We start from the raw sequence: 13,207 nt of genomic DNA on the forward strand, positions 1-13,207 counted from the left end.
CGCATCTCGACGCCCGCCAGAATCGACAGTCGACAACGACAACGACATCCCAACCACCGCCCCTGACCTTGTCATTCTCGCTGCTGGTGGTTCAGTCTTGTCAATACAAAAACCACAACCATGGCCGACGCTCCCGTTACCCTGCGGACTCGCAAGTTCATCCGCAATCCTCTGCTTGCCCGCAAGCAGATGGTCGTGTAAGACCCCTTCTCCTGCCTGCTACCTACACCACCTGCTGCGTACACTGGATCAACTGGACGAGAAACGATACTGGGATTTTGATTGGAATGATTTGGGCACACAATGATGAAGAGATGGGGTCGAGTTTTGGACCTGGACCTGGGGGCACACACGAGGAGGATTTGGACTGAATGCTGATATTCGTGATAGTGACGTCCTTCACCCCAACCGCGCCAACGTCTCCAAGGACGAGCTCCGTGAGAAGCTTGCCGATCTCTACAAGTCCAACAAGGACCAGGTTTCCGTCTTCGGCTTCCGCACACAGTACGGTGGTGGCAAGAGCACCGGCTTTGCTCTTATCTACGACTCCACCGAGGCCCTGAAGAAGTTCGAGCCTCGCTACCGTCTCATCCGTATTGGTGCTGGCGAGAAGATCGAGAAGCCCAGCCGACAGCAGCGTACGTTACCTCTTCGATTCTCGCTATCATACCAAGGGAACTGGACTAACATCGTCCAGGCAAGCAAAGAAAGAACCGCTCCAAGAAGTTCCGCGGTATCGCCAAGGTCAAGGGCCCCAAGAAGAGCAAGGACTAAGCGTGTGCGCTTCTCGAATGATTGTGTTGGTGCTCGGGGGTTGGTGGGAGATTGTGGCGAGAAAACTGGCGTACTGATTCTGGTTTTGATTCTGGACTCGGATTCGCACTCGGACTTGGGCGCAGCAAGCAAGAGCATCGCTGTTGTCCACAATGATAATAATGATGAACCCAACAACCCTGTGATTAGCAACAGAAGAGAACAAGAACAACAAAAAAAGCATGTTCGTCCAAGGTTCCGGTCGGTGTATCATTATCTGTCATCTTCCATTTTTCGACCATTGTCCTCACCAAGCCACGGATAGACAGGTTTCAGAGGTCAAAATTTCATTACCGTTTCACTGGATCTGGTCTTGGATTTCGTTAGTCGGCTGTCAATGCATTTCCTTTTTCCATACTGCGAAGAGCCAACAGAGTACAGAGTAGTGTAGCTCGGCACGTATCACTAGTAGTAGGGTCTGGTAAGTACGTCGAGGAAGGTGCGAGGGTCCGCTTCCATTCCGCTTCAAACCAAGTCTCTTCATGACGGCCATTCATGCCATACTTGAAACATGCCTACTTCTATCGGATCACCGATTGATCTGCCGTATGCAGTCTTTATCTGTCTTGGCTGTTTGATATAAAAGTGCTGACAATTAGCTCACCCCATAAACGAGCCGGAAAAAGAAAAGACGTACGGCTACTGCGCTGTCACGACTCACCGCGTCTGTCAATCATACTGTCATGTTAATGTCAGCCACGTTGATCAACTTCATGCAGCTGCAAGAACACAAAAACACTCGACGACGCCTCCTTCTCGCGCTACCTGATCTTCCAAGCCTCATCCTAGCGTCACGCCCACCAACCGGACTCTTCCCTCTGAAGGAAATACAAAGTACCCCCAAACAATGGGCAAAGCTGAGTTAAATCATGCAGAATCTGAGTCAGAGTTGAGACTACTGCGCTCTGCAAGTGCCGAACCGATCGTCTGGAAAGGATATCCCTGTCGCGCATCTTCACTCCTCGGCTTCTGGACGTTCTATAGGACGTCTCGTCGATTACTACCCACATCTACCTAGCCGCATAACCCTAGTCCCTACTCTCTAAGAGCTTCTGCTCAACTCAGCTCGCTTGCGCACTTTCTCAGAGTCAATCTATCAACTCCACCACCTGAAACCCAACCATCTAGTTGAAGTTTATCCTGCAGAGCAGTGCGCCATGAACTACTAGCCTAAGTAAATACCTGGCCGATCCTAGATCCAGAAACCAGCCCATCGGCGCCAGCAAGCGCCAGCAGCAAATCATCCCCGCCCAATGGACGGCCTCGGATCATCTCGGTCATCCTCGAGTATCCTGCAGCAGGATGGATTCGAGTTCGGCAGCTCAGACGAGAATCCTGCCATCTGTCACCCCGGGTAGCTTTTTCTTCTTCCTCCCGGCGGAACGGGACGCACCTAACTGCTAGAACGGTTGGGTGGGATTGAGACTCAGCCGTAACTCAATTTCTTCATGTCTTCTCCAGCATGTTCTTTTCTTCTTCTCGGGGACCCAATTCCGGTGGATCTTCTGCTCAATCGCCCAGGGACAGATGTACGTGCATACTCTAGCTAGGTTAGTGGGTCTTGGCTACAGGGAGGTCAGGCAAGAAAGCGTTAGACCTAGGTTATATTAGGAACTGATTGCATACTGATACTGGGGTCGAGTTCCAGCCGCACAGAATTGGAAAACGCAAATGGGTGTCAGTCGAGGATGGCATTGTTACGCAGGGCAGATAAGTTCCCCGGGAGACTGCACAGTCTGCACGTCAGGCCGGGTTGTATCATGATTCAGCCTGGAGTAGCTGTTGCTAGTCGGTTCAGGCAAGGATGCTGGTAGATGAGTTGGCCAGCTCTAGACTCGAAGATAGGCGTCGACCTGTCGTCGTTTGTCTTGTGAGAGTCGAAATTGGAGAGGGATACCCCGGGTGAAGTCCTATCTTAGGAAGCTCGATCATTGTTCTGTTCAAACATTGCCTCAGCGCTTCGACGTCGTCAGCAGGACCGGGATTGCTGATCGGGGGTGACTCATAGTCGTAGCTGTGTAGTATCCCTAGATATCGAAAAGTAGTATCCCTGATCCAGGATTATGATCCTCGCCGGGGTCCAAGATGCGGCATCTGATTTTGTTCAGACCGTTAACTCAAAAGAAGACTAAGATTAGATCTGAAGACATGTCATTAGGGTATTAGTCTAAGCAAGAATTAAGCACTGACGAAACGCAATTTAGTGTATCACTGTCACTGTCGCGGTCCCCGACTCCGACCCCGACGTAGTGGCCGGTACAGCAGACAAAAAAACAACATTGCAACAAGCGATTATCATAATAAACAACCAAGCCACGGCTCATCGTGAGATAATGACAGTATATGATTGAAATTTGGTGTGCCGTCCATGACTCCATACAGGCTAGATTCGAGTTTGAGCTAAATTAAGCCCATAAGCGCAAGGGTAAAGCGGCCTGTAGACAAAGGGCTAGACAGCTCAGTCTTTTCGTATATGAAAATGGATTTATGGATTTGCCGTATTTTGGAAGAGGAAGGATACGTATGATGAATTGACCCATTGGACGAACCGCAAGGTCCGAAACATGAAGAGGAGCCAGGAGATAGAACGGAAAAAGGAAAAAAAAAAATAAAAAAAAAGAGGAAGGGAAAAAGAAAAGGATATGCAACCACAAAAGGTTGACACACTTGACAGGTTCTTGGGCTCCATTTTGCGCTTTTTTCTTCTTTTTCTTGACCTCGGATTTTGCGCGTTTAATGAAAACCGATTGTTTGCCACTGTCATGATGTTTCCCAAACCAACCTTGCACATATGATCGACGCAATTTTTCCAGGGATCAGACTGCCGGCGTTACTGAGAGCAGAGGCCGGTGTACACCGGATGTTCGACGAGGGTGTGTAGAGCAGGTTTCTCATCCATCTCAGGAAGACTAACCGGAGCCGCTGGCCGCGTATACGGAAGTCCGTTGATCAGCGTGCTCTCAGAAGTCGAATCTGGCTCCGGGCGGTTCCTGTAGGCTGGCCTCGAATACCCATAGGTATCAGGTCGATAGTCTGTAAGCGGCGACATCCGCCTGTTATGGCGAATAAAAGAGTCTCCAGGGAGATCGCCAGTAGCTTCGGTAGTACGTGCTGAGGCATTAAAGCCCGCATAAGCTCCAGATGACCGAAGCATGGGCGAAGGTAACCCGCTCGACGCTATCGGTAGGAAATCAAACGTCATATCCGGCCCAGCGGACGTAATCAGCTTGCGTCCCGTTATGGCAGGGTCGAGGGCCATGTGTGACGACGGGGGCATTGATGTTCGAGGCTCATATCTTGGTGCCCAACGATATGCTGGTCTATATTCGTGGGCAGAGGGTGGTGCACCCGTGGTTGTGACAGGATCACTGGCGTTTCCGGCGAACGGGCTTCGATCGACAAGGTCAGGTGTTCGCTCTGCTTCTTGACCCGGAGTTGTCAGCGAGGCTTGTACAGGTGCCATGCTGAGGGCTTCAGTCGTCTGTGGACCGTGGCCAGGGACGATGTAAGGGTAAGCCTGATGCGTCAGGGGGTTTTCTGCGTCACTTTCCGAGTACATCGTTTCGGCAGGGGGTCGGCTGCCCTGCAGGATTACTCCCCAGCCTCTCGAATTCCACTGTAGTCCGCAGTAATCTGGCGAGAACATCTGCGGCGAGTTTGGTAGCGCATAGGCCGAGGGTGACTGGACATTTTGTGTCGAAGTATTGTTCTCATAATTATTGGTAGGCTCAAGCCCAAAGGGCTGTCGACCATAAGGAATCTGAGAGTCTGGGGATAGTTCATAGTCTGGAGGCCGAGAGAACGCAGGCACTTGGTGATGGGAGAAGGTGGTAGGTACGCCTCTCATCCTGGTTGAGGAAGGGGCGTGTGACGGATTCGGGGGGTAGGGCCAACCAGAACCCTTTGTCTGCAACATCTCAGAGTTGACCTGCTCAGTCCGTTAGAGACATAGAAGAAAGCGGCGTGCGAGGGGGGTTTTCTTGCCCTTAGGAAGTGGCATTGCGTGTTGCCAGCACTTCGACAGTTGGAACAACCTTGACCATCACCATCGTCGCCACTACATTTGATTTTTCGTTTCCGACACCTCGAGCACTGATAACGTCAGGCTTGCCAGTTTCTCATATAGCACAAAAGAGCAACTTACTGCAACTGGGATTCGCCGTCTTGTCTGGCCTCGGCCATGAGCCTTCGCCTCAGTCTCTTGCCCCGTACTGAAGCAGCCTAGGGTTCTGTCGAGGTTCTCTTGCTGCGGGTCGCTTTGGAGAGCACGTTGTAACGACAGAATACCTCGCTGGGTGTGTGGATCAAAGCCGACCTCGTCGTCGGGAGGATAGAATGGTCGAGCCATGACTTCATCAATCAGCGTGGGAGAAAACATGTTGTATCGCGCGACTCACATATGTAGAAGATGAGGGCCGGGTTACGAGCGTAGATAAAGGTACTTTGAGCAGGTTACCAGGAGCAAGCGAAATTGGATAAGATGACAAGGTCATGCGTTCTGTAACGTCGACTGGAAAGAAAGGAGCCGGGTAGGGTGTAAGCTGGATGGATACAAACCAAATTTAAGCCAGTGCACCAGGACTTTTTTCTTCTGGTTCCTTGGCTTTTTGCTCCCTTTTGTTTTTGCTACCTTTGTCGCCCTCCTGCGAGCTCGTCTGGAAGACGCCCACCCCCAAGATTTGGTCCCTTCATTGGCCGTTGATTTGAGAAGTTCCAGTGGCCACTCATACGTACTAGGCTCTTCGTCCAGCGTATAGACAGGCAGCTGCACCTACCCATTTACCTGACCGGGGCCGAGCCAGTTGTTGGAGGCGAGAGATCAGAACGCACGCAGTATGTTTGGGTGTGACGGTAGTGACACAAGAAAATGTCGCACAGCACCAGTCATGCTTGCACTGCGCAGTTGGTGTCTTCGTATCTACAACTCCCGACGTAGCAAGGTGATAGAGGTTCCCAGTAGGAGTTCCGGTCGATTGCCCGCTGAAGCCATCCGTAAAGTTCCCTCTTTGTCTACTAAGCGCGATGGACCTGCTGGTGTCAAGCGCCAGAGGTAAGTATCACCAACCTTCTGCTGGCACGGGTGTTGAAAGATGGACAGCTGCCGACTACGTTTGCACGAGTGCTCTGAGCGCTAAACATGTCTCTGATCACAAATGGAAGTTGAACTAGTTGTTTGCGGTTGAAGAAAGAGGGGCGGCAAACCATGTTGATTCGGCCGTATGTGCCCTCAACATCAAACAACCACCACCTGAAGGCGGTCTAAAGGCGTACTTTTTGCAGCACGTCAGTAATTTCGAATGAGGTCAACGATAGCATCACGATCTGGACTCCACTTGTGCGGCCTTGGTATCCAAGTGCGAGATGCACAAGCCTCTGCAAACGAGCCACCCCGTCCTGATGGAGCTGATGTTTCGGAACAGAGACGTCCACGTCTGCGTATGAGCGACAGACTTGGTTTTCTAGGTCAAAGTGGAACATTGGGTTCCCAATGAGTCCGACAGTGACACATGATAGAAATCCGAGCTAAGGCACTTCCAGCAATCTTCAGGCCCAGGCTTCTTCGACGGGACTGGGCAGTTTGCGCGCGACGCCCACTTGTATCATCTTTATCATTTCGGTAGATCCGATATAGAGATCTCTGTCAACCTGGAGCATGGCCAAGCAAGACAGCAGCCGGGTTGGCTGCCAAGGAGGACAACGATAGCCAATCACCGAGCAATAAAGTGAGAAGCTTTCGAATCAATCCGACGGTGCCTTGGATAATATGGAGCTTTGCTGGTCCAGTAGGCAAGATCCAGTATGCGCGTAAAGCTAATCTCAGAACATGCACGCGGCCCAGGGGTACTCTGTGCGAGCAAGCAAACGAAAAAAGTACCTTCAGTATGAACTGCGCGCCTTTGCCTGGAAGAACTAGCTAGCTGGCTGTGCCAATTTCAATGGGCTGCATCTGCTCTCGTCACGGAGAGAGCCTACCAGCTTGATACGGTGTTTGTGGCAGTCAAGCTCTATCCATGAATTCACGGATCGAAGTCCTAATGCCTCGACGAAGTTGAGGCGAACCTCGGGAATAGTCAAAGGTGGAGCTGTCTCAGGGGTAGGGCTTGGAATAGCGAATGTACTCTGTATCGCTTCCAGATCGAAAATGGCAAATAGCAGGGATGCTTAGAAAAGGCAGAGATGACGTGTGCGGAAATCCTTTCCTGCCTTACATCTGCGCCTGTATGTATTGGCCAAGAGCATCCGCGGTTAACAATAGGGCCAGCCACAAATTAGAAGGGTCCAGTGAACAACGCTGGTGATGTTCGATTGGCCCTCGAGCCGGCATTCATCAGCTCCGACGAACTCAATCAAATTACGAAACTTGTGCCAGATTGGAAACTCCACCACGTGTATACCCCAGATTCAGATAGAGTTAGCAGCCTGTTACCCGGCCGGGTGAACGAAGGGATATCGCTCCCCAGCACAGTGGTTGTTGTAACAAGCTGCATGGTGCCGAATTCCAGGCCTTCCAACCGTTATTTCCAACGCTCTGTTGTGGAACTAGTAGTGTACTTTCAGGCCATGGTCTTTGTGTGTGCCTTAGTACCGGCCTCGCCCTGCACTCAGAGACCTGGTCAGTTAAATACTCCGTGAGCAATGACCACGGGTTACATTCATGATTGTCACTGTACGCAAGGTAGCAGTCACCCAAGCTCCATTGCATTTAGCAGAATCGGCTGTCTCGAGAAAAGCGATCGGGTTCAGCAGTGCACTGCAATTTCCATCATGATGGCTAGCGAGGCCTATCAGCTGCTTGAGCATTCGTTATGCATTCGCGCCCTGTTCCTGTTCCTATTCCTGTTCAGACGGCGACCTAGTTCCTGCCAAGCAACAGCCGAAGCCAGAGCCTGCAGAGGGAGTTCCTGTTGACCAGGCCTGTCTGCTGTTCAATCGGGCTTTGGGATTGTTACACAAAGGGTGTAGAGTCTGCCATAATGGTGGTTGAGGACTGAGGACATGTCGATTACAAGTGACAATCGAGCTTGCGTCGAAACGGCGGTGGTTCTGTAGCCCCTGCGTGTGCTACCTTCAGCATCAGACATGACGACGCCTTGAGGGCTGCAGAAGTCCAACCCCGGTGCGTTGGCTGCTGGTGGAGTGGGTGTTAGCTGGTTATTGACTGTCGTGGTTGTTGAGAACATAGTCCTCTGCAGAAGATCAGCGAGGGGGAAGCAAGTGACAACTCCGAAGGCGGCAAGGGCAATCACCGCGGCTCCGCATTGGGAGCAGCTCTTCTTCACTTTTGTCGTGTCACTTTCTTTTCGACCAATTCTCACTTGTCACATCTGTTTGTTGAACGCAACGTCGTTTTTTCCCCAAGAGCTAGCTGGAGTGATGAGCGTCCTACTAGAAACGTCTTTGGGTGACATCGTCATTGACCTCTTGGTCGACGAGTCACCCAAAGCATGTGAGAAGTAAGTGCCTCTGTCGTCTGTGCAGATGCGCCCCGTGTCCAATCCGCTCCCCACTGTCATGTTGAGTGGCTGAACGAGAAACTAAAGCTGTCTCTCTTCCACCGCACTAGCTTCCTGAAGCTCTGCAAAGTCAAGTACTACAACTTCTCGCCCTTCCATAGCGTCCAGAAAAACTTCTCCCTCCAGACCGGCGATCCGATCGGGCCTGATTCTTCGGACAGCGATGGCGGATCATCAATATGGGGTTTGCTAGAGGGTCCATCGAAACAAGCTGTTCCCGTCGAACTTCCGCCCAGACTAAAACACGATGAAAGGGGGACCGTCAGCATGGCGGCTGTCCCCTCACCGAACGACCCTGACCTTCGCCTTATCTCAAGTCAATTCATCGTCACCCTTGGGGACAACCTCGATTATCTGGATGGCAAAGCAGTGATCTTTGGCAAGGTGGTGGAGGGCTTTGATGCGCTTGAGAAAGTCAATGAAGCCTTCATAGATGACCGAGGGCGGCCGCTCAAGGATATCCGCATCCGCCATACGGTTATACTTGACGACCCTTTTCCTGACCCATCGGGGTTGGTAGAACCGCCCGAGAGTCCCTTGCCAACGAAAGCACAATTGGCGACTGTCAGGATTGCTGATGATGAGGATCTGGCGGAAGACATGGATGAGGAGTCTATGGAGAAGCTTCGACGAGAGCGCGAGGCCAGGGCGCAAGCTCTCACCTTGGAGATGGTCGGAGATCTTCCATTTGCCGAAGTCAAGCCTCCAGAAAACGTCCTGTTCGTCTGCAAATTAAATCCTGTGACCCAAGGTCTGATATATCCTGATTCCAATGCTTCTCAATATCGTACTGACAGACTTGATAGATGAGGATCTGGAGCTTATTTTCAGTCGCTTTGGGAAAATCCTATCCTGTGAGATCATCAGAGACAAACGGACAGGTGATAGTTTACAGTATGCGTTTATCGAGTTCGAAAACCAGAAAGACTGCGAACAGGCCTACTTCAAGATGCAGGGAGTCTTGATAGATGACCACCGTATTCATGTGGACTTCTCTCAAAGTGTAAGTCATTATCCAATTTTCTCCGTCTTCTCGCTTCTTACTAACAGGTCTATATAGGTATCGAAGCTTTCCGAGAGCTGGCGGAATGCCACCGTCACAAAACGCAGCGCGCAAAGAGGTGGTTTTGGTGGAGTAGCTGGTCTCGAGAAGAAGCGACAATATAAAGCAGCCGAAAACACTGGTGAACGTGAAGATTTCAACATAGTGTTCGACAAAGACAAGCATTCTGCGCCTCCCAAGCGGTCCTATAGCCGAAGCCCCCAAAGAAACAGTCGCCGGGATCGAAGGGATAGTCGAAGTCCTCGCCGGGATTCATACCGGAGCAAACGAAGTGACAGATCCTATAGTCGAAGTCCGCCACGAAGAAACACTCGCCGTGACAGGGACAGAGGCAGTTACTACGAAAGCGATCGACGACGCTACCGTGACGATGACAGATATAGAGATAGCCGACGTCGATAGTGAAGCTTCGAGGAATACGGAGCATGTATGTAATGATTCACGAGCGTTGTACCATAGTAGTATACTTAACCAGTTGACCTGACATCCCACTTGTTGCCTTGATCCCCAGTAGCAAGCCTCATCCATTTAAGTGAGCACTATTCAGATGACTGGAATTCTATTTGTAGCGGCGCTATTTGGGTGGCGCTGTGGATGATTCGGTGAAACTAGCTGAGCTCTGCCTCCCACTAACTGGCGCCCCGCCTCTAAGGGATGCCCCGCGCAGATTGGTCGTCTAGGCAAAACAAGTGTGAAAATGGGCCAGGTGGAAAGGGGACAAGAGCAAAGCCTGGTTAATGGGACTGCGTTCTGACTATAAATAGGCAATATGGCGAGATCAATTCGAGGGGAAGCTCTGGCGGTCAATAAATAGTAGCTTGGTTACCGGGCCACCGTCTCAGCTTGAAGCTCTCATACCAATCCAGGAACTGCATCACACCCCGCGCTCCTTCTTAAAGAACTCAAATCTCCCCGTCTCTGTCCTTCCTATCCTTTTCTTCCTCCTCTTCTCTCCTCAACACATCCTCCTTGCCTCCAATTGTCAACCCTACTACATTCATCATGGCTGCCGCTATCAAGAACCTTGTGGACAAGTTCCAGGGTCACTCCGAACCCGCCCTTCGTCAGCCCTCCGCTGAGGAGGTTCAAAAGCTGAAGCAAAAGTATGGGCAAACTGAACAGTCACAAGTATTCGCATTCTACGACCAGCTGAGCCAAATGGAGCAGACTCAGCTCTTCCATCAACTGTCCAACTTCGATCCCACTCGCATCAATGAGCTCGCCGACAAGGCTCTCAACCCTCCCAAGGCCGAATCTGGCCCCGTCTCCCTCGAACCCCTCCCCGAAGTTGCCACTGCCTCGATCCTAGACTCCGACCCGAAGGATATCCAGGGATACTACGATGAGGGTCTCAAGCTGGTGGCGGAGAACCAGGTTGCCGTGGTGCTGCTTGCGGGTGGACAGGGAACTCGCCTGGGAAGCTCACAGCCAAAGGGTTGCTTCGACATTGGTCTCCCCAGCCACAAGTCTCTCTTCCAGATCCAAGCCGAGCGTATCGGTAAACTTCAGCTCCTTGCCAAGAAGACCTCAAGCAAGGACGCTGTGATCCCTTGGTATGTGATGACCAGTGGACCGACTCGCAAGCCTACGGAGGACTACTTCCAAGAGCACAACTACTTTGGGCTGGACAAGAGAAACGTCATCATTTTTGAGCAGGGTGTGTTGCCATGTATCTCCAATGAAGGCAAGATTCTGTTGGAAAGCAAGTCCAAGGTACGCAGCAATACCCAATACGGTATACATGGTCAGACACTGACATTGCTAGGTCGCTGTCGCTCCTGACGGTAACGGAGGAATCTACCAAGCTTTGCTCACAGCTGGCGTGAGGGAGGACATGCGTAAGCGTGGAATCAAGCACATTCATGCCTACTGTGTTGACAACTGCTTGGTCAAGGTTGCTGATCCTGTTTTCATCGGATTTGCTGCCTCCAAGAAGGTTGATATCGCCACAAAGGTGGTGCGGAAGCGCAATGCCACCGAGTCTGTTGGCCTAATCCTTAAAAAAAACGGCAAGCCCGACGTGGTTGAATATTCCGAGATTGACAAGGAGACAGCAGAGGCCAAGGATCCCAAGAACCCTGACCTGCTGAAGTTCCGTGCCGCCAACATCGTGAACCATTATTACTCATTCGAGTTTTTCGACTCCATTGAGACTTGGGTCCATAAGATGCCTCACCACATCGCCCGAAAGAAGATCCCCAGCGTTAACATTGAGACCGGCGAGGTTGTTAAGCCAGAAAAGCCCAACGGCATCAAGTTGGAGCAGTTCATCTTCGATATCTTCCCCCTTATTTCATTAGAGAAGTTTGCCAGCATTGAGGTGCGCCGCGAGGACGAATTCTCGCCCCTCAAGAATGCCCGAGGCACCGGAGAGGATGACCCAGACACCAGCAAGCAAGACATCATGAACCAGGGTCAGCGATGGATTGAGGCTGCTGGTGGTGTCGTTGTCACTGAGGGGGAGGCCTTTGGTGTTGAAGTATCCCCCTTGATCAGCTACGTAAGTTGCACTCTTAATTTTCCCTTCCGGTCTGTTACTAACGTTCATCTACAGGGTGGTGAAGGACTCGAGTTCCTCAAGGGCCGCGAGCTGAAGGCGCCTGCTGTCATTGAAAAGGAGGAGTAAATAATATAGATATACTTTCGGCTGTTTATAATTGTTACTGGGACATGAATGTTTGACACGTTCTACTTGTTAATGTATTCACTCTTCAACCGTACTTTGTAGGGATGCCTCAGGCTGTCGGCCCGAGCGAGAATCCGGGGTCGCAGCAACCTTACGGCATGCGGAAAAGCTCGGGAGCTAAAGATTTTCCTCAGTGCGTTTTTCTTTTTCTGCCTCTTGGCTAGTGGTCGCTTATAACAATTAAGAAACTCTGAACAATACCTACTATTCGCCTGAATCTCAGGAACCTTCTGGTACCTTGTTCTTCGCTTTTCTGGAAGTTGAGGCGCGTGGTGGTTTCGAAGTGAGTTGTCCCGTCCGTTTGTGTGTGCTTGGAGAGCTCTTCGTCTTTGTCAGCCCACTTATTTTTTGTCGAGAACTGAGAGTGGGCTGTTGGAGTGCTCCTCCTCCAAGGTTCTCAAGCTGACGATCAAACCAGCCCTATCGACAAGGAGATATTGAAGTTTGCAGGTCTTAAGAAGGGTGAGTGAGCTGCCGGCTACCCCTCGTGACTCCGTCCTATCTCTTGCGGTCCTCGTCTGCGATTCCTTTGCGCTCCGGCTCTGCGCGGTTCAAGCTTCCCACATTCATATCGAGCTGTCTATGCTTGTTGCTCTTCGAAGAAAAAAAAAAAAAAAACAAAAAACAAAAAACAATCGATATGCTCCGAAACTCGCTATATCATGTCTCGAACAATATTTTTCGCCCTCTTGTCTTTTTGCCCTTCGTTAACCTTTATTCTACACCAATCATGCCCCGCCGTTCTCCATACAAATCACCGCGTGCCAGCGCATGAAATGACTCAAAATTGCTGACCGAATATCTGTCCTACCACTTTCTAGCTCAGATACTAGACAAGATGTTGCTGTCTCGACGTGCTTGCTACAAGTGTGGCAACATTGGCCACTATGCTGGTTAGTTGCGGGGAACAAATGCCGAGGTGAGAAGCAGAATGTGCTAACGGGCTGGTAAAGAGGTCTGCTCTTCTTCTGAGCGGCTCTGCTACAACTGTGGGTGATATCCTATCTTCTAAACCTATGTCTTGGGCTCTTGCGCTGACTTGTTTCGTGTAACAGGCAAGCAGCCTGGTAGGTTCCGATTGTGGTGTATGGCATTGCACGGACCAGACGTCTGATCATTCTACAGGACACG

At 51.0% G+C, this 13,207-nt stretch overlaps 4 protein-coding genes across 4 annotated transcripts; 3 read left to right on the forward strand and 1 right to left on the reverse strand.

Annotated features, from left to right (window-relative positions):
• Nucleotides 1–4: 4 nt before the first annotated feature.
• BDV17DRAFT_258931 (40S ribosomal protein eS24) lies at nucleotides 5–1,468 on the forward strand. The gene is made up of 4 exons (XM_073757391.1): nucleotides 5–197; nucleotides 391–638; nucleotides 698–1,401; nucleotides 1,451–1,468. The coding sequence occupies exons 1-3, from the start codon at nucleotides 121–123 to the stop codon at nucleotides 772–774; spliced, it is 402 nt and encodes a 133-aa protein (XP_073617370.1). The 5' UTR covers nucleotides 5–120; the 3' UTR covers nucleotides 775–1,401; nucleotides 1,451–1,468.
• A 1,949-nt stretch (nucleotides 1,469–3,417) lies between these two features.
• BDV17DRAFT_40591 (uncharacterized protein) lies at nucleotides 3,418–5,640 on the reverse strand. Its single transcript, XM_073764492.1, has 4 exons — nucleotides 5,211–5,640; nucleotides 4,958–5,163; nucleotides 4,798–4,905; nucleotides 3,418–4,741 (listed from the first exon to the last, which is right to left on the reverse strand). The coding sequence occupies exons 2-4, from the start codon at nucleotides 5,159–5,161 to the stop codon at nucleotides 3,644–3,646; spliced, it is 1,410 nt and encodes a 469-aa protein (XP_073617371.1). The 5' UTR covers nucleotides 5,162–5,163; nucleotides 5,211–5,640; the 3' UTR covers nucleotides 3,418–3,643.
• A 2,547-nt stretch (nucleotides 5,641–8,187) lies between these two features.
• On the forward strand, nucleotides 8,188–9,792 carry BDV17DRAFT_280773 (cyclophilin-like domain-containing protein; the record flags this gene model as incomplete). The annotated part of the gene is made up of 4 exons (XM_073759937.1): nucleotides 8,188–8,267; nucleotides 8,378–9,078; nucleotides 9,134–9,330; nucleotides 9,388–9,792. The coding sequence occupies 4 exons, from the start codon at nucleotides 8,188–8,190 to the stop codon at nucleotides 9,790–9,792; spliced, it is 1,383 nt and encodes a 460-aa protein (XP_073617372.1).
• A 369-nt stretch (nucleotides 9,793–10,161) lies between these two features.
• On the forward strand, nucleotides 10,162–12,285 carry BDV17DRAFT_258946 (UDP-N-acetylglucosamine diphosphorylase). Its single transcript, XM_073757392.1, has 3 exons — nucleotides 10,162–11,103; nucleotides 11,156–11,890; nucleotides 11,945–12,285. Exons 1-3 carry the CDS (start codon nucleotides 10,393–10,395, stop codon nucleotides 12,014–12,016), a joined length of 1,518 nt encoding a protein of 505 aa, XP_073617373.1. The 5' UTR covers nucleotides 10,162–10,392; the 3' UTR covers nucleotides 12,017–12,285.
• Nucleotides 12,286–13,207: the final 922 nt, after the last annotated feature.

The sequence above is a fragment of the Aspergillus undulatus genome (genome assembly GCF_047715775.1).
Source record: "Aspergillus undulatus strain CBS 261.88 unplaced genomic scaffold BDV17scaffold_14, whole genome shotgun sequence".
Classification (NCBI taxonomy): Eukaryota; Fungi; Ascomycota; class Eurotiomycetes; order Eurotiales; family Aspergillaceae; genus Aspergillus; species Aspergillus undulatus.